This window comes from Phyllostomus hastatus, unplaced genomic scaffold (assembly GCF_019186645.2).
Source record: "Phyllostomus hastatus isolate PE091 unplaced genomic scaffold, TTU_PhHast_1.1 phas_contig_17, whole genome shotgun sequence".
In the NCBI taxonomy this organism is placed as follows: domain Eukaryota; kingdom Metazoa; phylum Chordata; class Mammalia; order Chiroptera; family Phyllostomidae; genus Phyllostomus; species Phyllostomus hastatus.
In genome coordinates this window covers 9932458-9959717 of record NW_025333664.1, presented here as the reverse complement: position 1 = coordinate 9959717, position 27260 = coordinate 9932458, and the positions used below count along the sequence as shown (strand labels likewise).

Below are 27260 nucleotides of genomic sequence, written 5' to 3'. Positions count from 1 at the left end.
GGAGACCAGGAAGCAGGTGCAGGGCACGTCCTAGTTCAGGTGGGAGCGGGGGTCAGGGAAAGCCTCGCTGACCAGGGGAACCTGAGCAGAGACCAAGGGAGAGGACGGGAGCCCGACAAGGAGGTCTGGGGGAGGGCACTCCCAGCAGAAGGAACATCTGCAAAGCGGGCAGTGGGCTTGCGCGTCTGAGGAGCAGCAAAGGGACCGGTGTGGTTGGAGCGGAGGGAGAGAGGGTTGGGGAGGGAAGAGATGGTGCTCAGAGCTAGTGATGAGCCCAGGTGGGCGGGCCACTGCAAGGGCTGCAGCTTCAGAGGAGGGACAGGATTGGACTGAGGTTCCGACTTTCCTTGGGCTGCTGTCACAAATCACCACGAACTGGGTGACCTAAAACAAGCAAAAGGTACTCTCCTTCAGTTCTGAAGGCCAGACGTCCGGAATCCAGGTGAGCAGGGCCACACCTCTCCTGAAAGTTGAAGGGAAGGATTCTTGCTGCTTCTTCCAGCTTCTGGGGGTCCAGGACACCCTTGGCTTGTAATGGTGTCCCTCCAGCCTCTGCCTCCATCCCTACGTCATCATCTCGTCTCTGTGTCTCTGTCCTTTTCTGTCTCTCACTGGACTTAGGGCCCGCCCCAGCCCAGGAGGAAGCTGGTCTCCATCCTTACCTTGGTTACTGCAAAGACCTATTTCCAAATAAGGTCATGTCCTGAGGTCCCGGGTGGGAGGGGGTGCACAGCTCAACACGCTCTAGGTTCCAGCAGGCTCTGGGATGCGGAGAGCACTGTCGGCCAAAGAGGGTTGGGTGCAGGGCACCCATCGAGGTGGTGACTCAGTCGTCCAGGAGACAGAAGGGGCGTGGACCGAGGTGAAGGGCAGGAGGCGGTGAGCAGCCCGTTAGTGACCCTGCCCTGACCCAGGCTGGGAGAATTCTGGCTTCCTGTGGCCCTAGGCGAGAGTGTCAAAGGTCAGGGAAGGGCCCCCCTGTCCCCTGCCATGCAGCAGGGGTCTCACACTTGGAGTGGGACAGACAAACTGTTGCTTTTGCCCACACGAATGCTCCTGGGACACACCCACAGATGTCGGGAGGATCCCTGAGGGGTGTGTGTGTGTGTGTGTGTGTGTGTGTTTATTGTTGTAAACACACACACACACACACACAGAGCATAGCATTTATCTCTTAGCCACTTTAAGTGTCCAGTCCGGCACTGCTCCCCCTGCACATGTCTGTGCCGCAGAGCTCCGGAGCCGCTTCCCAGAAACTGCGTCCACTGTGTAACAGCTCCCCCCGTCCCCTCCTCCCAGCCCCCGGCAACCGCCATTCTCCTTCCTGTCCCTCAGTGTTTGACAACTTCACATTTCTCACAGCAGCAGCATCATGCAGTCCTTGTCTCCGAGGGGCCTTTTTAAAGAAGAGAATAGAGACTTCTAGAACAGCGGGGCAGGTGTGGACGAAAGCCCAGTACCAGCGAGTTTCAGATGCTTTTGACCTACACCAGGTGCGGGTCCCACAGGCCCCGCCTGCCCTCCACCCGTGTGTGCAGCCTGGTTGCTGAGAATGGTCTTTACACGTTCAGATGGTTGGGGGTGGGAGGGAGTTCAAAAGAAGAATAACATTCCATGACACATAACAATGATATGAGATTCAAATTTCGGTGTCCACAAATAAAGTTTTATTGGCACACAGCCACGTCCATTCACGGACATTCTGCCTGTGGCTGCCTGCACACAGCAGGGGGCAGAGTCGGGCAGTTACAGCAGAGACCACGTGGGCAAGGCAGAGAAAACTGACCGTCTGACCCTTCTCAGAAAAGGTTCGCGAGTCCCCTCGTCTAGTCCCAAGAAAGAGCTACAGTTCACAGCTGAACACTGTGGGGCACTCGCACGTGGACGCAGATATACACACGATAGAAATAAAGTATCACAATAACACGCCCCCCCACCGTCCGAGCTAGATCCAGTGTTTCGTCTTCTCTTCCGCTGAGGCAGGTTATCTGGCAGTGGTAAGGGCCCCGGCTGTGGAGCCGGCCTGCCTGGGTTCACATTCTGTTTTGCTTCTTGCTGTGTGACCATGGGAAATTGCCGAACTTCTCTGGGCTTCAGCTTTTTCATTAAATTACGAAGTATTGTGCAGCGTTCAGCCTCGCCTGGTGCAGACTGTGCCCCAGACGGACGTCAGCCGAGTTAAGCGCTGACGTTGACCTTTCCTACGTGGGGGTTTCGTCTGCCAGACACGGTTCTCGGCCCACTCGCGGGTCTGCCCAGTTTGTAAATACTGTCCTGTAGGGCAGTGGAAACGGTGTGGTCTTTACAGACTGATGTGATCTGGTTGGAATCTACCTTCTGAACAGGGGGCTTTGGGTACGCTCCGTCCGCAGTCTGAGACTTGGTTTTCTGCTCTGTGGAATGGGGATAGCGGGGCCCACCGTGGAGCACTGATGTGAGGACCAGTGGGAAAGTGCAGAGTCAGGGGGTGGGGGGGACGTCAGCACCCGGCCTGGCCTCTGAGACACTCAGCACGCGCAGCCCACCCCCCTGCCATCAGCCCCCTTTCTCGTCGTCACCCAGTGAGAACCACGGCCGTAAAGCAGCAGGCCGTTCTGTGTGCACCCCGTGGTTGCAGCACCAGTGCCAGAAGGGAGGTACTGAAATCGGCCTCCTGTGACAGAGGAGGAGGAGGAGACTGAGACACAGAGGCCTTAAGCCGCCTGCTTGAGGTAGCACAGCTTGGGTCTGAGCTCAGGCTTGCTGGTCAACACCCAGTGCTGTGAACGCGGTGCTGGGCTGTCTCTGGAAAATGAGTGTGTGGCGGGGGAGGGGAGGGGAAGGGAGGGAGGTTCAGGGGCTTGTGCCCCCAGCCGTGTGCTCAGAGCTGCCAGAAGCACCCCCGGGGGCTCCTGCAGGTAAGCAGCTCAGGCCTGGTTGGGGACATAAATAACACCCCCCCACCCCGCCCAGGGACGTTAGGTGACCAGCAATGGGCACTCTACCCGCTGACCTGCTGGAACAGGACAAGGAGCTCGGCTGCCACCCCCATCCATGGCAGTAGCACTTCTGAAGCCAAACCTGCTTTCTGTTCTCCGGTGTTTACAGGGCCCTCCGATCCCCAGGAAATTCAGAAACTTTGTCAGCTCTAGCTCACCAGAACCCTCCCTCTCCCCCATGCCCCTCCTTTCACGGCATTAAGGCTTTTGAATAGTTAGCGCGTGCCCCTGCCCCAAAGCCACTCCCGACTCTTTCCCGGAGCGGCCCCTGTCACCAGGTTCTTGGGTGCCCTTCCGGGGGTGGTCTGTGCAAGTCACACTCAACACTTTCTAAATAGTTGGTCAAAACCCGGTCCTACATCTACCAGGCCCCACAGCCTTTCTGCCCACTCCGATCTTGTCAGCGCCAAGTCACAGCGTCAGGTTCCAGTTGCTGTCGGGGGAAACCGGGCCCGTGGAGGGAGCCGTTGGTGAACTTCACTCCATAAACACCTGCGGCCTTGCTGGCCCCCGGGGGAAGGCGTGCGGGGATCGATGAGTGATGCCTGCTGGGGCCGAGGGAGGGGAGTGCGGGGCGGGTGCTGCGGATTTGTCTCCTTTGCTCCAGAGAGTGTCTCCCAGACCTCAGGCGCTCGAATATCACATTCATGACTTTGTCACATGTACGTACCAGCCGTACTATATTTTTTTAATTTAAAGACTTCTCTGGCTTAAAATAAATTCATTTGAAAAGGGAAATTTATGGCCCTGCCGTCAGTGGAAAGTCCACATTGTTTGCCGTAAATGGAAGGAACCGGCAAAAATAAATTCACCGAAAATGAAACAGTGTGATTAAATGCTAACCAAGGCTCCAGACCTAGAGGCTGTTCTCTCGTAGCTAACAAGGGAGATGAGCAGGCATTAGAGACCTTATTTTTTGACCCAGGAATAAGGACTATTTATTTAATGCTTACTGTGTCCCAGATGCTACAGCAGGAAAGGATGGCAACTACTGTATAACATAGAAATTATTATTGTGTCCATTTTACAGAGGAGGAGACTGAGCCGCTGGGAGGGTCAGTAACATGTCTCGGCCACTCAGCTCATGAGCGGTGAAGCCAGGATTTGAACCCAGGCAGCCCGGCTCCCGAGTCCGAGCTCTTACCTCTGAGCCAAGCTGCCTCTGAGAAAGATTCAAAGAGAATCAAAAGGGAAGTCAGCTCAAATCAGCTTTTACTGCACCACTGTGCATCGCTGCCACACAGTGGGACCCCTGGACTAGCAGGAAGACTATGAGACATAAATCTGGGTTCAAATTCTGTCTCTGTCCCTGATCCCCAGCTTGCTCATCTGTGAAGTGCAAGACTTGGGCTGTATTGGAGCATCTGGATGGCAGAAACCATCCCTGATGCCACGGGACCCGTAGCATCTGGCACGCAGTATTAGAGTGTATTCGGCCCCAAGCAACAGAAAACCCAATGTCCCTGCTTCCCTCTGTCTGTCTTCCCTGCTGTCCTTAGCCTCTAGCTTTCATTGTAATTCATGCCACCTCACAGTCATACGAGGGCTGCTTCCCCACCAGCCCTCACCTCCGTATTCCAGGCAGGCTGAAGAAGAGCAAATCCAGAAGGAGCAAAGCCATGATCAGGAAAACAGAAGTTTTCAGGTTTTGTCGGAGTGGCCGGATCTGTGTCATACGGTCACCCTTGGTCATAGAATCCCTTGGTCGAAGGACACGGATGTTGGGTAGGCAACCATTAGACAACTATAAATGCTTCAAGAAGGAAATGGGGGGGGAAGAGAGGGTTAATCCCTCAGACCCCCCGCCCCCAGCTCGAGGGAGCTGCGATAAAAGAACGTCCGTCCTCTCTCACAGAGCTCAGTGCCCGAGAGCACGAATGTTGTATTTTCCCATAAAAGGGCTTTTCTGTGAACTTCTGCATGTTGAGGCCACTTTTGTTTTTACTGGCAAACCTATTCCAGGGGAATGAAAGTTCACCCTGGTGCAGATGTCTGTTTAAGCCCGACGGGAGGCGCAGGCAGGGAGCCCGTGGAAAGGGACTGTTTGAAACGTTCCGCCTGGGAAGGTCGCCTGGAGTCTCAGGAAGAACGTGTCAGGTGCCTTGCAGCTAGAGCCGAGGACGGGAGGTGGCCTCGGAGCCGGTCTCGCTTCTTTCCAGCTGCCCGTGGCCACGAGCGTGGGCCCCGTTGCTCACGTGTCCCGCCAGCACCCTTCCCGCGATGCTGCGCCCGCCCACAAGGCAGTTTCTCCTTCGTTTGGGACTCGACCTGTCTTGGCGTTTTTCCCCATCGCTTTCTAGCTGGGTGGGCTTTGACCAGTTCCTTAACCTCTTTGATCCTGCCGTAGGCTGGGCACCTTGATTCCCCTCCACGCGGCCTCTCTTCCTGCAGGGGTCTGGTCAGCTTCCCTACAGCGCGGCAGGGGGGGCCAGGGCCTAGAAGGTGGGAACTAGCAGGTCTCTGCCGGCCTCAGCTTGGAAGTTCCAGAAGAGGACTTCTGCCACCTGTTGTTGGTCAAAGCAAGTCCTGAGGCCAGCCCAGGCTCAAGAAGGGAGGGGGGAAGGGGCCCCGGCCCCAGATGGGAGGGCCAGAATTGAAGACGGGCTTCAGGGGTGTTCTTGGGAGCCCTACAGAGCGGGGCAACAGCGGATTTACGGGTGTGAGTACACGAAACAGCGTTTGTTCCTGCATTGTTATTTATTCACTAGTGTATTATTTTCCATACGAACAACTATAAATCTACTTCTTTTCCCCGCCCTGTCTTTAAAGGTAACCTCCCTCATTCTGTCTTAAGAACATCTCATAAGTTTTCAGAGTGGCTGGAATGCCACGTTCGCGTGGATTTGTCACGGGAACAAACTTTGGTCTGGGGCTGCCCCAGCCCGCTGCCCCACCGCCTTTTCCTCGACATCTGCCAAAGGAATGGAATCGCTGTCGAAACAAGAGCCTTTTTTGGGAAAATCGGCAGAACCTTGTCTTTGAGAGTCTTGTCTGGCTTCCGTGGTGCGTGAGGGTTTGGGAATAGCGTGAGGGCGTGCTCAGCTGCTGTAACAAAGACACAGTTAACAGGGGTTCACAGGGTAGCAGTTTAGTCTTCTCTTCCGTGACAGGTTGGTGTGAGTCAGGGACCCAAGCTCCGTGCGTGGTGTTGTTCCACAGTCCCCAGTGGCTGCCCTCCCCCACACGGCCCAGCACGGCTCACACCAGGCCTGGACCGTCCCTCGGCGAGGGGAAGGAGCGGGAAGGAAAGAGCCACACCTTCCTGTTCAGGTGTGCGTGCCGCACATCTAGTCCCGTGACACCGGCTGCATCTCAGACACTTGGCGGTGCCTGGCTGCAAGGGAAGTAGGGAGATGTGGTATTTATTCAAGATAGCCGTGGGCCAGCTCCAACACGCCTTGTTACCGTGCAGGAGAAGGAAGGAACAAACAGTGGGGGCGGTGACCAGGCCCTGCCACCCATGGCCGATGTGGAAGTGCCCGAGGATGACAGTGACCCTGTCTGTTGTCACCCCTGCACACAGAGCATCGGCTACAGGCCGCCCCTCTGGAATTCCCAGCCCTCTCGGGACCGATGTCCAGCGTGTGAGCTTTGCCGGGAGGCTGCTGGTGGGGGTGGATGGGGTCCAGGTCCTCCCAGCCAAGTGTGCAGTCACTGCCGGTCTGGTTTTTCCAGACGAGTCCTTCCATCTGCTCATAACGTGTCACAGAGTGGCCGAGACCACAAACAGCCCAGCCCAGGGCCAGCTCTGGGCCAGGTCGGTCACTATAAAATGTGCCACTGCTTAAGTGCAGGCCGTTTAGGGGAGTTCAAGAGTTCAGCAGCCTGGCGTGTTCCTGCTGGAGAGAGGGGGCGAGCCTGGGCTGCTGCTGGGGCCGGCCTGCCACCGACCAGCTGCACCACCTCAAACGTGTTCCTTTTCCGAGCGTCACTGTTCTCACTTTTCAGGCAGTCAGGTCGGGGTACGATGCCTGTTTCCTCCAGGTTGCTGTGAAGTCAGAACTTACGTAACATTGGGGCGACTTGCCCGTTTTCTAAAACTCATTTTGTGTGTCTTCAAGGACAATGATTTTTCTCTGTTAGAAGCTTAAATGAATGTTGTGTTTAATCCCCTTGAATACCCACTTAGACTGTAAGAGCCTCCGGGGCAGGGATTGGGTCCTTCTGAATTGCACCCTCCGTCAGTAGTTACAGAGCCCGCGCACCTGAGTGGGTGAGCGAGTGAGCGAGGAGTGAGATGAGGCTCCTGGCCTGGGGGCAGCAGACACAAAGGTCCCCAGGAACAGGACAGGTCACACAGGTGAGCACAGAGGGCTGAGCAGCCCAGGGAAGTTGGGTGGCCTGTCCTGTGTTTCTGCCCCTTGTTTTCGTTAGAGACATGAGCGCCGTGTCCGTGTCCTGCTGCTGTAACAAAACCACACGCTGAGTCACTTAAAACAGCACAGATTCATTACCTTACCGTTCTAGAGGCCAGAATCTGAAACCAAGGTGCGGGCAGGGCCAGGCTCCATCTGGGGGGTCCAGGGGAGACTCCACTTCATCTGGTCGCTGCCCCCACTGCCTGGCTTGTGGCCCCATCCTCTGCGTTCAAAGCACATCGCTGCAGCCTCTGCTTCCATGTCGTCTCCTGTCTCATGCGGACCCTCCTACCTCCCTCTTAGGAAAGCCGTTGTGATTGCACTGGACTCACCCAAATCATCCAGGGTAACCTCCCCTTCTTGAGATCCTTAATTTAATCTCCTCTGAAAAGTCCTTTTTGTCATGTGGGACATAGACATCTTTGAGGAGCATTATTCAGCCAACCACAGATGCACAGAAACGTTTTAACTGTAAGGCCGAATTTTTCCTTAGTGCCGGGGAGGCAATAGGGAAGGGAGGGGAGTGTGGTCACATGGAGAGCACGCGCTCCATCTAAATGAGTATACACTACTCGTTGCAGTTTATGATTGCTGGTGAGAAAATAGGCCCAATTTTCCAGAGCTTCCTTCACTTTGTTGTTCAAGGATAGCGTAAAATCTGGACTTTTATATAAAATTATTGTGTTCGTTTTTAAAACATTGGGCAGCAGTTCCCTGGCAGATATCACGCAATGGGCCAGGCTGATATGCTGACAGGGGATACGAACCGCTGCCCCTAGTTCCCCTCACTCTCTCCCAGCCAAAGGGAGGTAGCGCGTGGGAGCAGCGAGCAAAATGATGCCAACAGCGGACGGCATTTGCGCCGACATTTCTGAGTATCAGTGCAGCTCTCCACGCATTACACATACTCGTTCTCTTGATTCTCACAGTCACCCCATCAGGTGGGTGCTGTTTCCATACCCATTTTACAGATGGAAAGATCGAGGCCACAGGGGTTAAGAAACTTGCACAGGGTCATGTAGCCAGTAGGTAGCAGATTCAAACTCTGTCAGTCAGAATCTGTGCTTGCTTGCTTTCTTTCTTTCTTTTTTTCTTTCCACTTCTCATGTTACAAGAAGTTTAGACTTACAGAAAAGTCGCAGAGACAGGTAGAGGGCTCCCATGCAGTGCCCCCTCCTGCCACGGGAGCACCTTGCAGACCCAGAACTCGGGTGCCTTCACGTGAACGACAGACCGAACTCGTTCGAAATGCACGGTTTTCCCACAAATGTCCATTTTCCGTTCCAGGATCCAATCCAGGATCCCACGTGGCATGTGGTTGTGGTGACGCTCTGGTCTTCAGTCTGGGACAGACCCACAGTCTTCGGTGACCTTGACACTCTGATAGATACTGGTCAGGCATTTTGTCCGATGGCCCTCAATTTGGGTTTGTCTGATGTTTTTCCTTGTGATTAGGTTGAGGTGGCGCTTTTGGGGCCAGGAGACCACACAAGCGATATCATATCCTCAGTGCATCTTATCAGGGGCTACACGGGACATCGGTCTTCCTTATTACCGGTGATGTTAACCTTGACCCGCAGAGCCCATGCCCTGTGACCGCTTGCTTTAAGTGCTTCCTTGTGCAGAGAGAGGGGGAAAATATAAACACAGACTATTCAGCAGGACTCATGGCCGGGCCACGGCTGCCCCTTGGGCTGACCTCATGTATAGAATGTGCTTTGTAAATGTGAACACCCCGCCGAGTTTTAAGACAGCCTTAAAAATCACCCACTAGCGCCCTGGCTGGCGTAGCTCAGTGGATTGAGCGCGGGCTGCGAACCGAAGTGTCGCAGGTTCAATTCCCAGTCAGGGTACATACCTGGGTTGCAGGCCATGACCCCCAGCAACCGCACATTCATGTTTCTCTCTCTCTCTCTCTCTCTCCCTCCCTTCCCTCTCTGAAAATAAATAAATAAAATCTTTAAAAAAATCACCCACTAGCGATGGTAGGAGTGGGGAAGAAGGACGCCCAGCTTCTGGAACTTTGGAAATAAGTTACACTATTGAGACTGGAAGAGCTGACCAGAGAAGGGGAAATAAATCCAGCCGAGATGAAAGCCAAGGTCCGCAGCTGCTTGGACCATCAGATCTTTAAAAGCAACATGAGGTTTTAGGGCAAGGAGTGAATTACGACTGTTAGGACCAAGGACAGGACGGCTTTGATCTGAAAGTGGGAGACATCTTAAGGGAAGCTGCGGTCTTTGCGTAAGTTATTCCCACATCCTCCTGGGGTGCATTAGAAGGACCCGCCTGGAATTTACGGGTCTGCGGGAGGAACCCTACTCCTAATGGTAAACACTCGAAAGAAATGGGCAGCTTTGTAAGCAGGCGGGCGGATTCGACACTGGGGGGGCAGCGCCCCGGCGTTCCTGTGGGGGCACCTGAGAACAATGCGCCGTTTTACGAGGCTCTTTGCCCGTGACGCGGGACAGATGTAGGATTCTCGACCTTACAAGGCGTTCGAGGATTGCCGTGGGAGGTCATTCTGGTGAGCACGTGACCTCCCTATTTGAAAAAGTATCAATTTGGAGGAGGTTGTCTTTACTGCCAGGAAACTTTAGACCGGAGGCTGGACTGTGGCTTTTCGGATGGCCACCCTGTCGCAAGCCAGATGTTGGCCTCTTTGCCCCCTGGCGAGCCCCTGGCCTCCAGCAGACTCTCCTCTCGCTGCTGAGGTCTGGCTGCCAGGGAGTTACAAACGCGCTCTGCACAGGGCCTCGCCGAGGCAGCGTGGCCACTGTGCGTGCGGCTGGCACCGCAAAAACGTGACCGAAACAGCCCGGCAGGCAGCCATCGGTTTGCAAAGGAGCCAGAACCCCTTGCAGCCAGTACAGCCGCTAGTGGTGGGCTGGGAGGAAGAGGGAGCTAGGAATTTTTAGCTACATGAAATCAAACCCCCGTGGAAACTGTTCACGAACCTTCCAGTGGGGTGGAAATTCCAGCAGGTTGGAAGTAGGAGAACACAGAGATGGAAAACCACAGGCCCCAGAGTCAGGCAGTCCCGGGTTCGAATTCCAGCTCTGCCAGTTATAATCTCCAAGTTATAAGTTACAAGTGGCTTCACCTCTCTGGGCTTCGACCTTTGCTGAAATGCCGAGACCTGCCTGGACACTCCACCTGTGCTCTGCACGCCTAGCTCCTATCCCAGGTCGTCTCCAGCTCCTGGCACCATCCACAACATGTTATTTTACACATCTCACCATCCACTTCCCACTCGCACACTGGCTCCACGGAGGAGTGATTTCTTTCTTCCGGCCCATTGCTGTGTTGTCCTTAGGGCTGAGGACAGACTGGCACATAGTAGGTGCTCAGTAAATAGTGGTGACACGGTCGATCACAGGAGAGCCTGCCTTGTTTAGTTCTTGTCAGGTGGCGGGTGAACTAGCATCACCGAGGTGGAGAGTTAGCGTAGTTCCCGGCACAGAGTATGTGCTCAGTCGTATCAGAAACTACCGTGGTCAGTCCACTCACTTTTTCAATTCATGTACTCGGTAAATAGCTATTGAATGTTTGTCCTGTGCCAGGTCTGTGCTAGGAGGGGAATCGAGGGCCAAGAACAAGACAGACAGGCGTTTCTTTCTCGTTTCCGAAATGATTTCCAGAGAGCTGCCTGCTCTTCCAGAACCTGGGCGTAAAGCACTGGGCCGAAGACGGAGCCTCTGCTCTCCTGCGGGTGCTCTTGTGGGAGTGAGACGGGCAATGAACGGGCCCCGGAATACAGACGGCGATGTCAGGGGGCGATAAGTGCCGCCAGATGAGAACACAAAAGCAGGACAGCGTGCAGGGTGTGGCTGGGGCGGGGGGAGGGGTGCCCAGGCGTGTCCCATGTGAGCAGAGACCTGGCTGAGGAGGGGCAGCCCATGTGGGAGGGGCCAGGGCCTCCACCTGCGGTCCCCAGTCTGGCAACATCCGCGTCATCCGGGAGAATGTTAGAAAGCTCAGGCCGCACCCCGAACCTGCAGACTCGGGCCTTGAACAAGCTCTCTAGGCGATTCCTGCGCGCCCTGACATTTGAAGGGCGCTAGGCTACACAGTAGGAAGGCTGTCTGGGCGGAGAGAGGCGCACACGCAGACACCCTTACAGGAGGGAGGCGGGGGGGGGGGGGCGGCTTCCTAAGGCCGCTGTAGCAAAGAACCACCAACTGGGTGGTTTCACACAACAAAATGTATTCACTTCTAGTTCCGGAGGCCAGAAGTCCAAAGTCAAGTGTTTCTAGGGTCGGTTTCTCTGGAGGCTCCAGGGAGAGTCCTTCCTCGTGTCTCCCCTGGCCTTTGGCGGTCGTCAGAAATCCTCGTTGTCTCTTAGCTTATGGATTCACCTCTCCAGTCTCCGCCTCCACCTTCACCCGGCATTCCTCCCTCCCGGCGTCTGGGTTCCAGTTTCTCTCTTCTCGTGAGAGCACAGACCTTTGGATTAGGGCCCACCGGGATCTGCTACGACCTCGTCTTAACCGGATTACATCTGAAAAGACCCCTTTTCCAAATAAAGTCACGTTCACCGAGGGCTAGGACTTGAATACATCTTTTTAGGGGATGCAATTTAACCCACAGCAGGGTGGAAAGGTGGGGTTCAGTGAGGTCAGAACAGAGGCAGGCCACGCCAGTCCTGTGGACGCGAGCAGGAGGTCGAAATGCAACGGGAAGCCGGGGCGGCTCTTATTTGTCTGAGGGAGGGCTGGGCGTGGCTAAGAGGATAATGGGTTGAACCAGGGTCAGAACAGAGGCAGGAAGATCAATGGGGAGACCTTGCAGTCCCTGAGCAAAGAGATGACAGGGGCAAGGAGGTGGAGCTGGTGGAGGAGGAGATGGGGGAAAGTGGGTAGACTTGGCGGGTATTGAAGAGGCCCTACCCACAAACATTGGTGATGATATTTAGATCTATAAGGGGGGTGGGGAACATCAAGGAGAACAATTCCATCATCCACCTGTTCTTTCAACAGACATCTCTGGCACATCTGATCATTGAAAAATTGGTTTGTTAGCACTTTTCTGAGGTGGGCAGTTATGTAAATACCCAAGGGCCCTCATGGTGACCAAGTGGCTGCAGCAGCTCCAGCCTCTTTTTTACCAAGCAACATCTGCAGATTCCCTTTTATTTGGATCTGCTTAGTGCAGGTGCACACCCCTAAAGCCATCACGGTGGGCAGGGGAATGTGATGTACTGGTGCGTCCAGGTCACATACTCCGTCCCTGCCAGACTCCCACCGGGGCAGTGTAGCCGCACTGCTGTCCCAGGGCACTCTATCAGTGAGCTCTCTCGCCAGTATCTATAGTTTGTCTCAGACACTCTGGCCCTTTATGGGCGACCATTCCCAAGAATCCCTCCAGAGGAGACCCTTGGCAGCAAGAAGAATGTATTTGGTCTCGGGACCCACTGTGACCCCCTGATCTGTCCCCACCGCCCCGAGTCAGGAAGTCACACAGTCCTTCCCGTGTTGTTTCAGGTCATGTCACTCCCCTGCTTAAAAGTCTCGAACTGGGGCTCCCCACTGCAATCAGAAACAAAGGCCAGTGCCCTGCCGTGACTCCCCACCGCCCCGCCTGCGTGATTCAGCCCCTGGAGACTTCTCTGACCTCACCGTGGGCGCCGCCCTTCCCCACCTTCTCTCCCTTTCACTCACGCTCGGTTTCTGGCTCTTCCTCCCACCCCCGGCCCTTTGCCTTTGCTCTCCCCCCCCCAGCCTGGAATGCTCTTCCCCAGGCCTTCACGTGGCTGGCTCCTTCCCACCCGTTTAACTTCCGCTCAACTGCCACCTCCTCTAAGAGGCCCTCCAACCTCATCAGTCCTCCGCCCCACTGAGATGAACACATACCAGGGTTTCGCCTCGTGCGCTCAGAGCGACCTCCCAGTTCTGCACTGGCCTCTTCCCGCTTCACTCTGCACCGCACACACGGCCTGCACGGCCCGCACAGGGTAGCCGTCTCCTCTGTAGCACCCTCACCCCCCTCGGGCCCCATCCCCCCAAACCCCCCCCACCCCACCCCCCACCCCGGCCGTCGCTGCCTCGGCATCCTTCTGACTCGTGTGGCCGAGGCCCAGTGACAGGGCAGCCTCTCTGAAAGGGCATTCTCAGGAATGCGAATTGTTTTATTACCAGTTAAATATGCTTTACGCTACCTGTGAATGAGGCCATTGTGACATTTAGCAACTGATTTGATTAAACGCAGATGTGGGCTGGCCTCCACGTGGAGCAAAGATGCAGGACGGGCCCTGGGCGCGTGCGTGGACTGTTGAGACGGCAGATGGACCAGACGACGCAGGGTCAGGCAGACGCAGGCGGACTCCCCTCTTCCCGGCACGCGGGCCATTTGGCACCGTTAGTCTCGAAGCTGAGAGATCGACCCGGATCCTCAAAACCCTTTGTTTTCACTCAGGATCGGCTGTTCGGCCCTATCCACGTTGTATTGTTTTATTAACCCTCCCCGCCTGTTTTTATTCCCACAACTATAGAACAGAAAACAGGTAAATCAATGAAATGCTGCCGTCGTTGGCATCTCCGGCAGCAATCACGGACACACAGGAGCTGAGAGTCCCCGCGGCCACGTACTGAGTCCCTGCTCCGTGTTGGGCCCGCCCCCACCCCCAATGCTCATCTCACAGAAGCCTCCTAACGAGCCAAGTAAAGAAACTGCTCGGTCCATTTTACAGACAGGAACACTGAGGCTTAGACATTTCAGCCACTTGCCTCGAGTCCCCAGGGCCAACAGCCAGCGATGTACGGACTCTCCACTGTCTCCCACCCCCTCCCGGGCTCGAAAACCCAAGAAGGCAGCCCCCAGCTCTTTCCCGAGATAGAGGTCTCGGCACACGCTAGGCGCTCAGCAGAGATGAAGTGAGTCAATGGTGACTGTCTGAGTGGATGAAGAGTAGGGAAAGGGCGGGGCCAGGGCTTGGCCTCCCCCACTTTGTGTTCTGGGTGAAGAGAAACAGAAAAGGTGACCCGCGAGGACCTATGATCTGTCCTGTCCTAGAATCGGGGCCCTGGCTGTGGCGGGGGGGGGGGGTCCTAACAGGCTCACCCCTCTCTGCGTGCTGTGGCCTCTGCATTTCTGGCATTAACTGCTGACTTCTTTTTACATCACCCCCAGGTACACACCCAGGCCTTGTTCACCTATCGTTTTGGCACGTTTCACACAATTGTATTCTAATACTGGCACCAGTAAGACTTAATTAAGATGAATGAATGCCCCGGTGTAAGTGTCACCGTGGACCTGGTACAGTACATCCCTTCGCTGTGGGGAACGAAACTGTGAGATGGATTCCAGGCAGGTCGCGCGGAGGAGGGGACGCTTGCTCATCGAGATTATCTGGGAGGCTCTCTTTGTACTGCCTGGGGTGGCGTGTCAGACCTCTGGGTGACGGTGAAACCAGGTTGACCTGAAGACGCGGAGGCAGGCAGGCAAGGACCTGTGCCTCTCCCCACAGCTGCTCCGAGGGCAGGGCCGCTCGCTGGCCCGGAGCCTGGGGTTCGGAGTCGGGGCGACCTGGGCCTGAACTCCGGCTCTGCTGCTTCCCCATGGGACCCACTTCCTAGGGCTGCGGTGGAGGTTGAACAAGATAAAGCGGGTGCAATGACGGGCCCTGGGGGGGGGGGCGGGTGTAATAAGTGCCCAGTAAACAGGGGGATGTTGTTGTTATTTGTCCAACTGCTAACACCAGTCACAGAGGCTTCCGGGGGCTTGGGTGACGTGAAAGCTGAGCGTGGCCTGGGAAAAGAAGGGAGGTTTTCGTGGTGGCTGTCACCGTCTCCTTGCAAGGAAGAGAAGTCCAGGAGGACGGACGTGCAGAGTCCCGAGGAAGCAGAGACATGTACCTTACAGGCAACAGATGCGCTATCGTGGTGGTCCTGCTAGGGTAGCAGAAATCGGCGAGAGCGATTATGCCCACTGCGGGAGCAGCGGGGGCATGGGGCTCTGGGAACCATGGGCACCAGAGGCAGGACGTGCGCCTGGCAGCCGTGCAGAGAGCTCTCCCAGGCCTTAGGGACACGGGGTCCGTACAACCTCGGGGCCAGCAGCCCCACTGGGAGCACGTCCTGAGGAAATGTACAGGCCCACAGGGCAGCCTTGTGTCAGTGGGGGGAGAAGGAGGGGCCTCAGGTGATGTTCTGGACCAGAGAGCAGGAGCAAGATACAGAACACCTGTGAGGGGGCCTGGGCGGCAGGTGGAGCATTCTCGTGGCAGTGCGTATGGAGCCTGAGAACTTGGTGGTGGGTGGAAAGAACTAAGAAGCCACATGGAATATACACAGAATTTACAGAAAGGATGCATCTGCCCACAGACCACTAGTGCCCTTTTGCCAAGAACACATACAGACAAAAGGATGTGTGCAGACCTTAGAACTCCCACCTGTGGAGAATGATGGACAGAAGTAGAAAAAGAGGGCCCTTGGGTGGACTAGTGAGGAGATGTGCCCGTGAACTTGGATTAACTGCCCATGAGCACCCAACGTCTTGCAGAATAACAAAAGGGGACGAAGGGCTGCCGTGGCAGGCGCCGGACATTGCTGGAGGCACAGTTCCGGGGACATAAAGAATTCTTCTGTGTCTCGCGTGAAATGTGTACATCTCAATCCGCAGGCTCAAGGGGGCGACCAATAGAACTGACTTTGTTTCCGGCATTTCACCGTAATTTCTATTTTCAGCCACCCCTTCCCTGGGCTGGTGGGGAAGTTCCGTCTTAGCCTTTGGGGGCTTTCCCCAAACTCTTCCGAGTTTTGGCCGTGGATCTGGAATCTTACTCGGTGCCAGTGTGTGGTGGTGCCGGGGGCTCATCCGGTTCTCTGCCTGTCAGTGGGACCCCGGTCACTGCCGAGTCCCCCACTCTCTGGGTCCAGGAGGCCCCTTCCGGTCCGGGCCCTTCGCTGCTGTGTCTGCCCCACAGTGGGCACCGGAATCTTGGGTTGTGACCGGAGGTCACAAACTAGAAATCCACAGGCACAGCTACCCTGTTAACATATGTTTGTTTTGGGTTTGCCCAACTATTTTGCATTTGTTGCCCACATTAAAAATTAGGGAATTTTATGTACAAAATTTTAACCCAAATTTTTGACTTCTCTTGAAAAATCAGAAGCCCTGGCTACATTTGACTCACCTTTCTAGGTGATAGAGGTCAGCTGGAGCTGAGGAGCATTGTATCAGTTAGGAATGCTTTTGGCTGCAAGTAACAAAAAGCCCAACTAACACCGGCTTAACCATAATGACATTTATTGTGTATTTAGCAAGAAGTCTGGACCCCAAGGTTGGTTTGGCAGCTGTTATATCTCCAAGGACCAGGTTCTTTTCATCCTTTCACCCCTTCAGCCTCGGCATGTAGGCTTTCATTTTATACTTGTTACCTCATGTCCCTAAATAGCTGCTGTAGCTCCAGGCATTACATCCTTACATAATCTAGGGGAGGAGCCAGCAGAGGAATAAAAGAAAAGTCTTTCCCAGAAGGCTCCTTGGCCAGAACTAGAGTACATGGACATCCTGGAGCTGCAAGGGAAGCCGGGAAAGTGAAGAAAGAAGCTAGCAAGACAGAAAAGAGTTGGGAATGCCAAATAATGTCTGCTGCAGACTGCCACCCTGTTGGATAGAAACTGTGTATTCCAGTTTGCCACAATCTCCACCATTCCCTATTGTGCCTCAACACTGAAACCCTTTGTCAGCCGCCATTGATCATTGCGACTGCGCTCTTTCCCTCACCTGCCGGGCCTGTGAGGCTTTGAGCTCTGCCTGTCTCGGACTCAGCACACACAGCCGCTTCCAATTCGGGGGTCTTGCTGCTTTCTCAGCAGTGTGTGTGGGCACAGAGAATAGAATCCCTCTGCCCAGGACCGCATGCTCACCCTCCTTCTCTGCCTACCCGTTTCCCTTCCCTCCTGCCCTATCCCGTGTCTGTAGCCAGGAGAATTGCTCCCCCTTACACGTCTCATTAAGCCAGCTGCCTACATCAGCCCAATTCTTAGTTGACCCGACAACAGGGGTCCATCCACAAAGCGTTACTGGCCTGTGACACATAAGCACAGAATGAAGAGTTAGAGTGAGAAACTTGCGCGGCAGTTCACTGCTGCCCTGACATCCAAGCACCTGATCAGGGACTCGTGTCAGTCCAGGGTACTGGCCGGTTCGGGAGCTGTCTGATCACACAGGTGACTGATCACACAAGTGATCACACCAGTTCAGGAGAACTGCCTGTGGCAGGTGCCGAGAACCCGCATTGTCACTCCCAGAGGCAAGCATTTGAAAACTGGTCTCTCACGGAGAGGTTCAGAGACGTTAGCCTGTTCCTTCAGGCCTCCCAGACTCTGGGGACTGAGCTCTGGAGCCCAACCGCTGGGCGACTCATTTCTGCTCCCTCTTCTGCCCACCCGGGCATCCCGGCTCAGGGCACGCGACCCTGCCGTGACCTCGGGAGGAGAAGCCCCAGTGTCTGTCAGAACACCATCCTGACGTGTTCACCTTCCTCCTCTGATCCCGCACCCGCCCGCCGCCTGCGACTTCGTGGCCAGGAGTTCCTGGTGGAAGAGGGAAGAGTGAAACCAAACTGCCCACCTGCGGGCAGCCGCCTTGGGAGTGCATCCTCAGCAGGGAAGGGAGGAGACACGTCCGGAAAGCGCTCACCTCCTCGGCATTTCCTGCAGCATCCCCCCCGCACTGGCCATGCCCACGTGCATACGGCTCCCATCTGTCCGCCCCGCCCCGTACAGTCCGCCCTGGAATGTGGCAGGCGCCCGTGTGCCCTCCTGATGGCGCACCTGGTGCCAGGTTCGCAGGAGCCCGCCCACAGGTGGGCGGCCACTCTTTTATGCTCCTATAGCCGGCTGGTCCTCGAATAACGTCGTTGTAACATTGATGAGAAAATAAGTCGGTTCCCATCCGGGGCCCCTGTCTGTGGGGTCTGCACGGTCTCCCCACCTCTGTGTGGGTTTTCTCCAGGGACTCCCGTTCCCTCCCACACCCTACAGAGGTGGGTGCACGGGGGGTGCATTGAGGTGTCTGCACCGTCCCGGTCTGCGTGAGTGTGTGCGTGCGCCCTGGGGTGGAAGGGGGTCCTGTCCAGGGTGGGCCCTGCCTTGCACCCTGAGCTGCCGGGATCAGCTCCAGCCGTCCTCGACCCTGAACTGGGAGAAGTGGGATGGAAAAGAATTCTCTCACTTGTGTTTGTTCATCTTTCTTAAGTGTGTGTGTATAGTTCACATTTATTTCAGTGTTTAATATTAGGAGTATTTGGGGTCTTTATTTAGAAGTTTGGTGATGATTTCGTGACCAGAAACATGCCATAGAAACTTACTCTCGTTTCTGTCAATCAGCCCGTGGGAAAACTGGTTTCGCTGTGCGTTGTTTCACCTCAAGTTGCCATCATGGGCTCGATGCTGTGGGGTGGGCCGTGGAGCTTTTCCGACACCCGGTTTCTGCAAACCGAGTAACAATGTCCGCCTTGGAGGGTGGACAGCAGCGTGGGGCAGGTCATGCACACGACACCCCGAGGTGACCAGGGGGTCTCCCCTGACACCAGCGGCCGCCTCCAGGCGCCTGCGATCCAGTGCCTCCCGCACTCACTGTGGGGGAGGAGCGGGTTTTCCTTAACTTAGTGTGAGATACAGCGAGTCACTCAGATGTGTGTTCAGCGGGAGAAATGCCACCCGGAGAGGGGAAAAAGGTGGTTCAGGGAGGGGGGCAAAAATATCTTACTCTTTTTCTATGTTTTAAGCACAAATATATACAAATACCTGAACAGATACACAGTACATCTGTACTATTAAAATTCCACAAGGGAGGGGTGATGAGGAGAAAAGTGTCGAAAATGACGGAGGGAGAGGACTGGCCCCATTCCGGGGGAGAGGGAGGACCCACCCTTGCCCACTGAGGGCACAACCAGGAAGTCCTACACATTAATCCCTCTATCTTTTTTCTTTAAGATTTTATTTATTTATTTTTAGAGAGAGGGGAGGGGAGGGAGAAAGAGAGGGAGAGGAACATTAGTGGGTGAAGGAAACATCTATCAGCTGCCTCTTGCATACCCCCAACCCGAGATCTGACCTGAAACCCAGGCATGTGCTTTGCCCAGGAATCGAACCAGCAACCTCTCGGCTTGCGGGACAACGCCCAACCCTCTGAGCCACACCAGTCAGGGCAGCTCCTTCGTCCTTATCTAGAGCTCATCACGTGGCCACACCAGCCAAAAGGGGAGCTGGGAGATGTAGTGCTTGTTCTAATCAGCTGTGTACCCAGCTTAAAAGCAGAGATTCTGTTAATGTGAGGGAAGAGGGGTGAGTGAGTATTGGGGAGCCCCTAGCAGGACCTGCCCCCATCACCTTAAAAGAGGATCTTTCCTTCCTCCTGTCCTTGCCTTCCCCAGCCCTCAGTGGTCATTCCCCCAGCCGGACGGAGGCCAGAAGTCGGTGTTCCACATCCCAGCTCGAGGCGCATCCTTTTGCAGAAGCCCCCAGGGACTGCCTACTGGCACCACCTTTCTGGGGCCACGCACCCTCTCCCTCCTGGGTCCCACCGGCAGGGGTCGGCTCTCTCACCACGGGGCTCTGTGACCGCCCTCAGCAACCTGCAGCTGGTTCAGCTGTCCATTCTTCAGATTCTCCCCGGTCCCAGAATGAAACCAAACAAGAGGTGTTTGGGACAAAGAGCCTCAAGGGACTTTGTTTGCAAAGCTGCCCTGAGGCGTCACTGAGAAGGTGGACACTCAAGAAAAATCAGGTGAGAAAACACTGCATCCAGGAGTCTTCCTAAGGCCAGTAGGATTGCCATGGCAACCAGGACCCCAACAATAACCCTGAAAGAAATAGGCTGGCCTAAACCTTCTGCCAGATGTGTCCAGGCAGGCCTCTGCGGACAGGATGGGACCCCAGCGCACCGCACAGCTGCGACGGAGTCTGTGGTTACTGGGCCCTCGAACCACTGGGCCCTCAACAGGCCCCCGAGTCACGGACTCGGGAGAGAATGCCCGGGTGGGGCCGTGTTCCTGGTTCCCAATCTCTTTATCCAGCTAGTTCCTACTCATCCTTCAGAAATAGTGGAGGTGTCATTTCCTCCAGGAAGCCTTCCCCGGCCCCGGCCCCGCCCCCTCCCCCCTCCCCCCCCTCCCCCCCTCCCCCCCCCCTCCCCAGTTGGCATCACAGGCCCCTTCCCTGGGCCCCCCAAGCTCCCCGAGAAAGCACTTACTGGCAGTTTACATCTCCCCAACCATCCCTGTGCCCAGCACGTAGCCCCCCCCCACCCCCACACGTGGGTATCATTTACTTTGTAGATTGGCCTTTGGAACCATTTCAATATTTAATGTAATTACAGAACACTTTTGAAAAAACTCTCCCAAAAATTTGATAGCAAAGTGTCATGAACCTAACTGTATATTGAGGTGGTGACATAAACACAGAGAGGAGATTTCATTCACCCACACCCTTACACTTTTCCTTTTCTTTTTCTTTCTTCTTGATGTTTCGAGATTCCTTTTATTTGTGAATCTCCTGCTTCGAGAACCTTCTGTACCCGCTCTTTCCCGGCAGACATGCTGCGACGGGTCTCTAAGTTTCCCTTCGTCTGAGAGCGTCTGGGGTTTCCATGCGCTCCCGAAGGAGACTGTCTCTGGGTGTGAAACCCTGGGTTGACACACTTGAAGAATGTGGCACCGTGTCCTTCTGGGCCGTAGAAATTGACGAGCTTATTCTAAACTTGACACACGAATGCTAAATGTGTACACAGAAGCCAAAACAACCATGAAAGATAAGAACAAATGTGGAGAACTTACACCACTTGACCGCAAAACTGGCTGTGCAGCCCCAGCCACGAGGCTGGGTGGCACTGGTGGCAGACAGAGACACCCGCGCGCAGGGCAGGAGAGAGTCCAAAACTAAACTCTCACACTTGTTGGCAGTTAATTTTTGGCAGACGTGCCAAGTGATTCAGTGGGAAAAAGAATAAACTTTTGTAGCGGTGCTGGAACCCTTGCCTGTCCGTGTGCACAGAGGTTAATTTAGACCCTCCCTTATACCATATACAGAAATTAATTTACATTAAATCATGCCTAGATGTAAGAGCTAAAACTATAAAAGGTTTAGAAGGAAGCATAGGAAAGAATTTTAATGACCTTGTGTTAGGCGGCAAAAGCAAGATCTATAAAAGAAAAAATTGTAACTTAAAAACTTTTGTTCATCAAAGGACACGCCGTTAAGAATGTGTGAAAATGAAAAGACAGGCTACAGACTGGGAGATGATATTTTCGAATCATATGTGTGACAAAGAACTTTTATCCAAATGTTTAAGCTCAGTAATGAGGATAAACCTAACTATTTTTTAATGGGCAAAAGATTTGAATAGTTCTTTATCAAAGAAGATGTATGAATGGCCCATATACACAAAAAGATGCCCAGCGTACTTAGTCATTAGGGAAACTCGACTGAAAACCACAGTGAGACGCCACTACGCACCGACTGCAACACCGTCATGAACCAGATGGAGCAAAGGAAGTGCCGGAGAAACCGGAACCCTCCTACGTTGCTGGTGGGACGGTCACCTGGGGAAGTGGTGCCGCCACTTTGCAAGATAGTGCGCCCCGTCCCTAAAAAAAGAAACACCCTCTTATCACACGACTCCACGTGGCTACTCCCAGGGATCTACCCAAGGCAAATGCAAACGTTTGCAAATACTCATAGCAGCATTATCCGTGGCAACCAAAACTTAGACGTGGTACGTCCATACCGTGGACCACTGTTCAGGAATGAACTACCGATATACATTAAGACATGGACGAGCTTCTGAGCATTATGCTGAGGGAAAGAGGCCAGATAGAAGTACATGGGTATGATCCCATTTCCCTGAAATCTCTAGAAAAGGCAAAACTCTAGAATCAGCAACAGATTAGTGGCTGCCTGAGGCCAGGGACGGGACTGGGGGTTGATGAAACAGGCGCAGGGAACTCTGGGGGGGATGGAAATGTCTTAAAACTGCGTCATAGTCACAGCAGTTTTTCACTTTAGAAGTCCTTCAACTGACACTTAGAAGGGGGGATTTTACAGCGTATAAAATGCACCCCCAAAAAGCAGCATTCTTTGCAATAGCCAAAGGGTGGAATCAACCCAAGTGCCCACCAATGGTTGAAGGGATAAACAAACTATGGTGTATACATAAGGAGTATTGTTTAGCCAGAAGGAGAAGGAACTTCGGACAAGCACCATAGCAGGGGTGAAACTTGAAATGTAACATTGTGCTAAATGAAATAAGTCATCACAGGACAAACACTGTGCGAGCCCACTTCTATGAGGTACCTAAAGTAGTCACATTCACGGAGACGGAGCAGAAGTAGGTGCCAGGGGCTGAGGGTAGGAGACGGGGGAGTTTTGTTTCACGGGCAAAGGTTCTAGTTTTGCAAGATGAAAAGTGTTCTGGAGGTGGGTGGTGGGGATGGCTGCACGGTGATGTGAAGGTACTGGCTACCACTGAACTGTGCACTGAAATAAAATAGAACAGTCACTATTCCATGTACAGATCCACAGTTGGAAACAATGGGAAAATATGCTTTTTAAAAGGGTAATTGTCTGTGACCGGAAACTGTTGTAGGCGTGATCTCATTGGCTTCTCACCACGATTCTTTGAGGAGGTATTATTTATTTTATTCGGAACGGAGAGAACTGAGGTGCGGAGGGGTCTGGGAACTTGCCAAGGTCACAGGTTCCGTCCCAACCTGTCGGACCTCAGAGACCCCACCTTTCTGCGGCATCCTGCTCCTCCACCACCCCCTCTGACGGTAAGGCACCTCACCTGTACCCCCCGTCCCTTCTTCCTGCAGGCACGGCGGGGATCTATCAAGGAGCGAACGGACTGACCGGCGCGGCTGGGTTTGGAAGTGTGCACCAGGTAGGTCCACCATTGCCGCCTCGGTTCTCTCCTTCCAGGGTCCTCTCAAACCAGGGCACCTGCAATGCCTCCTCCAGCCCATGACCCCCACCCGAAATCCAGTCTGTTACCCCCTGCTTTGGGCTACCACAGGGGAGATTGTGTAAGTGGCCCTTGGAAAGACAAGGCAGAGAAAGTGGAGTTCCTAGAAGGTTTCCGAGATGCCAGAAGCGATGCTGACCTGAGACCGAGACTCCATTGGCTGTTGAATGTAGAATATGTGAATGCAAGTGCGTGTGCCCCTCGGCGGACTGGGAGCTTCTCAAGGGGAAAAGTCTATCTTCTTCACCTCTGTTTCCCAGCGTGGAGCGCCCAGCACACAGTGGGGGCTTTACTAATGCTGGTTACATCGGACTAAGTCAACACTGTAAAGATGAGTGCTGGATCCTAGCTTGGTTCTCTTGGTCTCACTCAGTGAACTAAGAATTGACCTGCGGAAGATGTCCAAGAACTCCGCTATCACTGCGCCTTCGCTCTCAGGCTAAAATCAGTGCAAAGCACAGGATGAACATGCTTCCGAGCTAGTGTTAAAACTCCCTGAGGTAGCCCGGGCTGGGCGGCTTGGCTGGCTGGAGCATCATGCCATGTACCAAAAGGTTATGGGTTCACTTGGTACACAAGGCACATACCTAGGTTGTGGGTTCGATCCCCAGTCGAGGTGCATACAAGAGGCAGCCAATCAATGTTTCTTTCTCTCTCTCTCCCTCTCCCCACCACCTTTTCTGTCTCTCTAAAATCAATAAACATAACCTCAAAGAGGATTAAAAAATAAAAATAAGAAACTACCCAAGGCAGATGGGCTTTAGGAATAGTTAACATATTTAAATATAAGGAATGCACTATTTCTTCAGTGAGCTGAAGAACCTAAATAACTCTAACCCTGTAACACGTGAAAATTGTCTGATACATTTTTGTATTACTTTCAGTATACTGGATACAGATACAATACTTGTCAATACAAGAGTACTTTTTAAGGCGTGGTTCTTTCCCCTGGGTGTTGGTCGGCTTCACCGCGGGAGCTTGCCGGAAACGCAGACTGCCCGAGTGGCGCCCCAGAAATCCTGAGGCAGTAGGTCCGGGGCAGGCCCAAGAAGCTGAACTTCCCACGCATCCCTCGCAGGGCTGAGAAGCTGTGGTTTATGGTGATGATGAAGCAGAATATTTAAAACAATGACTACTATGAGGGAGTTGGAATATCTCACTGGTTTAGGCAAAGCTTGATGAAAGAGGATTGGCATTCTTTGATCTCGAAAACTCCTTCATGGAAGATTCTAGATCCCTAATGCCATGTAGTTATTGCTGTATTTGTGCCCCTTATGAACCTAAAATGTCACCTTGGCATGTGGGTATGGAGTCTTTATTAGTCATTCATTTGTTAATTAGTATCCAAGTATTTTTTTTTAAGATTTTATTTATTTATTTAGAGAGAGAGGAAGGGAGGGAGAAAGAGAGGAAGAGAAACATCAATGTGTGGTTGCCTCTCACATGGCCCATACTGGGGACCTGGCCTGCAACCCAGGCATGTGCCCTGACTGGGAATCGAACTGGCGACCCTTTGGTTCACAGCCTGAACTCAATCCACTGAGCTACACCAGCCAGGGCAGTATCCAAGTATTTACTGAGTACCTGTATGTGCCCTTCACTGTCCCAGGCCAGGGGGCACGGCAGTGAGCAGGAAGGATGCTCACTTGCCTCACACGCGTCCCTCCGGGTGCACCTGCTGACCTCCAGCTGCCAATCTCTGCATCCCTGGGCCCAGCGGTGTTTTCTAGAACCAATGCCTAGGGCAAGCAGGAAGAGCCAGGGAATCGAAATTCCTTGGGAGCTGCTCTCAAAGACTGGCCGGAGTTGGCGCACGAACAACCCAGCTCCCTTGCTCCTTGGAGAGATCCTTTTGAGATCGCGGTATACCAATCCAGCGTTCCTCGGGGAGAATTCCCTCCAGTCCCCACCTAAGGGCCCCTGGACTACCTGCTTTCCCCTCTTCTTTTCACTGCTTCACTTCTCCACTCTTCAAAGGGTATCTCCTCCATCCCCCATCCTTCTCTTAGGGTCTGCTTCTGGGGCAGAGAGCGTTTGTTCTAATGGGTGACAGGGAGAGTATACCCATCCCACAAGGCACCTCGCCTTCGCCAGCCTGTGACCCGCCGACTGGAGACCCGAGCTCGCCGCCCCCACTCACCGCCTGTGTGTCTCCCTCTGCAGGACTACCCTTCCTACGCCGGCTTCCCTCAGAGCCAGTACCCCCAGTACTACAGCCCCTCCTACAGCCCCCCGTACGTCCCGGCCAGCAGCATCTGCCCGTCCCCCATCTCCACGTCCACCTACGTCCTCCAGGACACGTCGCACAACGTCCCCAACCAGAGTTCTGAGTCGCTTGCGGGTACGTACAGTCGCTGTCACAAGGCCACTCATGGCTGTGACCCGAGCTCCTCCAGGAAGGAGGGACTGGGTGTGGGTCCCAGCTGTAATGAACTGGTCACCCGAGGGCGAAATCCAGCCTTCGGATGTATTTGGTTGGCTTTTCTCCCTGCGTGTGGTGTGTTTTTAATTGCACCATATTCAAAAGTCAGAAATTTTTCCCTAAGAGTTCTACTTTCAACCTACGGAACCCACCTAGATTGTGAGCAACACTCGGAGGGTCCGCGTCCCGGCCCCTGCGTGACGCAGACCCCTGCGCAGCTAACTCATCAGCCCGCGGACTCCCTCGTTCACTCCACAAGTCCCCGTGCCCATGTCCTCTCCTCTGTGGGGTGGTTTGGGCTCATCCGCGCTGAGTGACATGACAGCAACACATTAGGACGTCCAAACGGAAAGAAACGTCACCGCCGTTTGTTTCTTGTCTGAAAGCTACTGGCATCATGGAGCTCGGCCAAAGCCAGTGAGCGTGATGGGTGTGAACATTCGCTCAGTGTGTGTTCACCGGTCGTGGTTAGAAAAAGAGCGAGGGCGAAGACCCGCCTCTTGGGTTCCTGGGGGCTTTGGTGCCCCTGTCGCTTTCAGGCCATGTGTTTTTCCCCCCTGGGGGTGAGATCGTTGTCCTTGGGTTGGGGACATAAGGAGGCAATGTGGCCAGGCACTTCTAAGTCAACGTTTGAGGAAATTTAGGGCTTGAGCATGGATTTTGGTCACTGTGATCCCATTACAGAGTATTTAATGAATGTATCATATCTATTTAACCATTTCCAAATTGCTTTCTTTGAAGGGTATGAAATTTAACAAACTTTTTTTTGGCATCATCCTGAAGTGTCCTGGACCATCCTGCTTTTCAGAATGGGGCCCCCCCACACGGGGTCCAGAGAGGACAGAGAATCAGGAAATCATGCAGATGCCGCTGTCTCTCTGTAACTTGATGATGCCCTGGATGCCAAAGACGGATTTCGCAGGAACCTGGCTCATGCGGGAAGGTCACTTTTGTTCCCCGCCAGGAGCAAACAGAAAGGCTCCTTGTGTCCCTTTGAATTTTTTCTTTATTGTTTCCCCCTGTTCTTCATTTCTTTTTGGTCTAATGTTCAATGATGAGTGGTTGAGATGGTCGTTACTGTGTGTCTAACAGGGTCACGTAAAATCTAATGGCATAAATAATCGTCAGCTGCAACCGAGACCTCATCTCTTGTACCCGATGTTTGTCGTAAAGGAAGAGCGCATGTGCATGGGCACACACACACACACACACACACACACTCACACACGCTCTTAAACTTGCCCATAAAAACTCCACTTCTGACATTATCCAGGATCTTCTTGAGTGGTTGGTTCAAAACCCCAGCGGCTCAAGACGTTTATGTCTGACAGACAGATCACACTCACTCTGCATTGCCTGATGAGCCTCCCTGGCCCCCAGCCCCCAGCCCCGCCGCAGGGCAGCACGCAGGGACCCACATTAACAGTCACGTGAAGGCCCAACAATTTGCAGAAGATCGCAGGGCATTCTGCTGATACAGATAGAGGGCAAAACCTGAACATCGGATGTTACTCAAGAGAAAAGACAAATCAG

At 54.0% G+C, this 27260-nt stretch overlaps 1 protein-coding gene across 1 annotated transcript in view; it reads left to right on the top strand.

The window, feature by feature from the left end:
* Positions 1-27260, top strand: part of EYA2 (EYA transcriptional coactivator and phosphatase 2) — a 203253-nt gene that overhangs the window by 112083 nt on the left and 63910 nt on the right. The window contains exons 6-7 of the mRNA XM_045832978.1: positions 23157-23224; positions 25469-25646. Of these exons, the coding sequence (XP_045688934.1) occupies positions 23157-23224; positions 25469-25646 (246 nt within the window). The remainder of the gene's footprint in view (positions 1-23156; positions 23225-25468; positions 25647-27260) is intronic.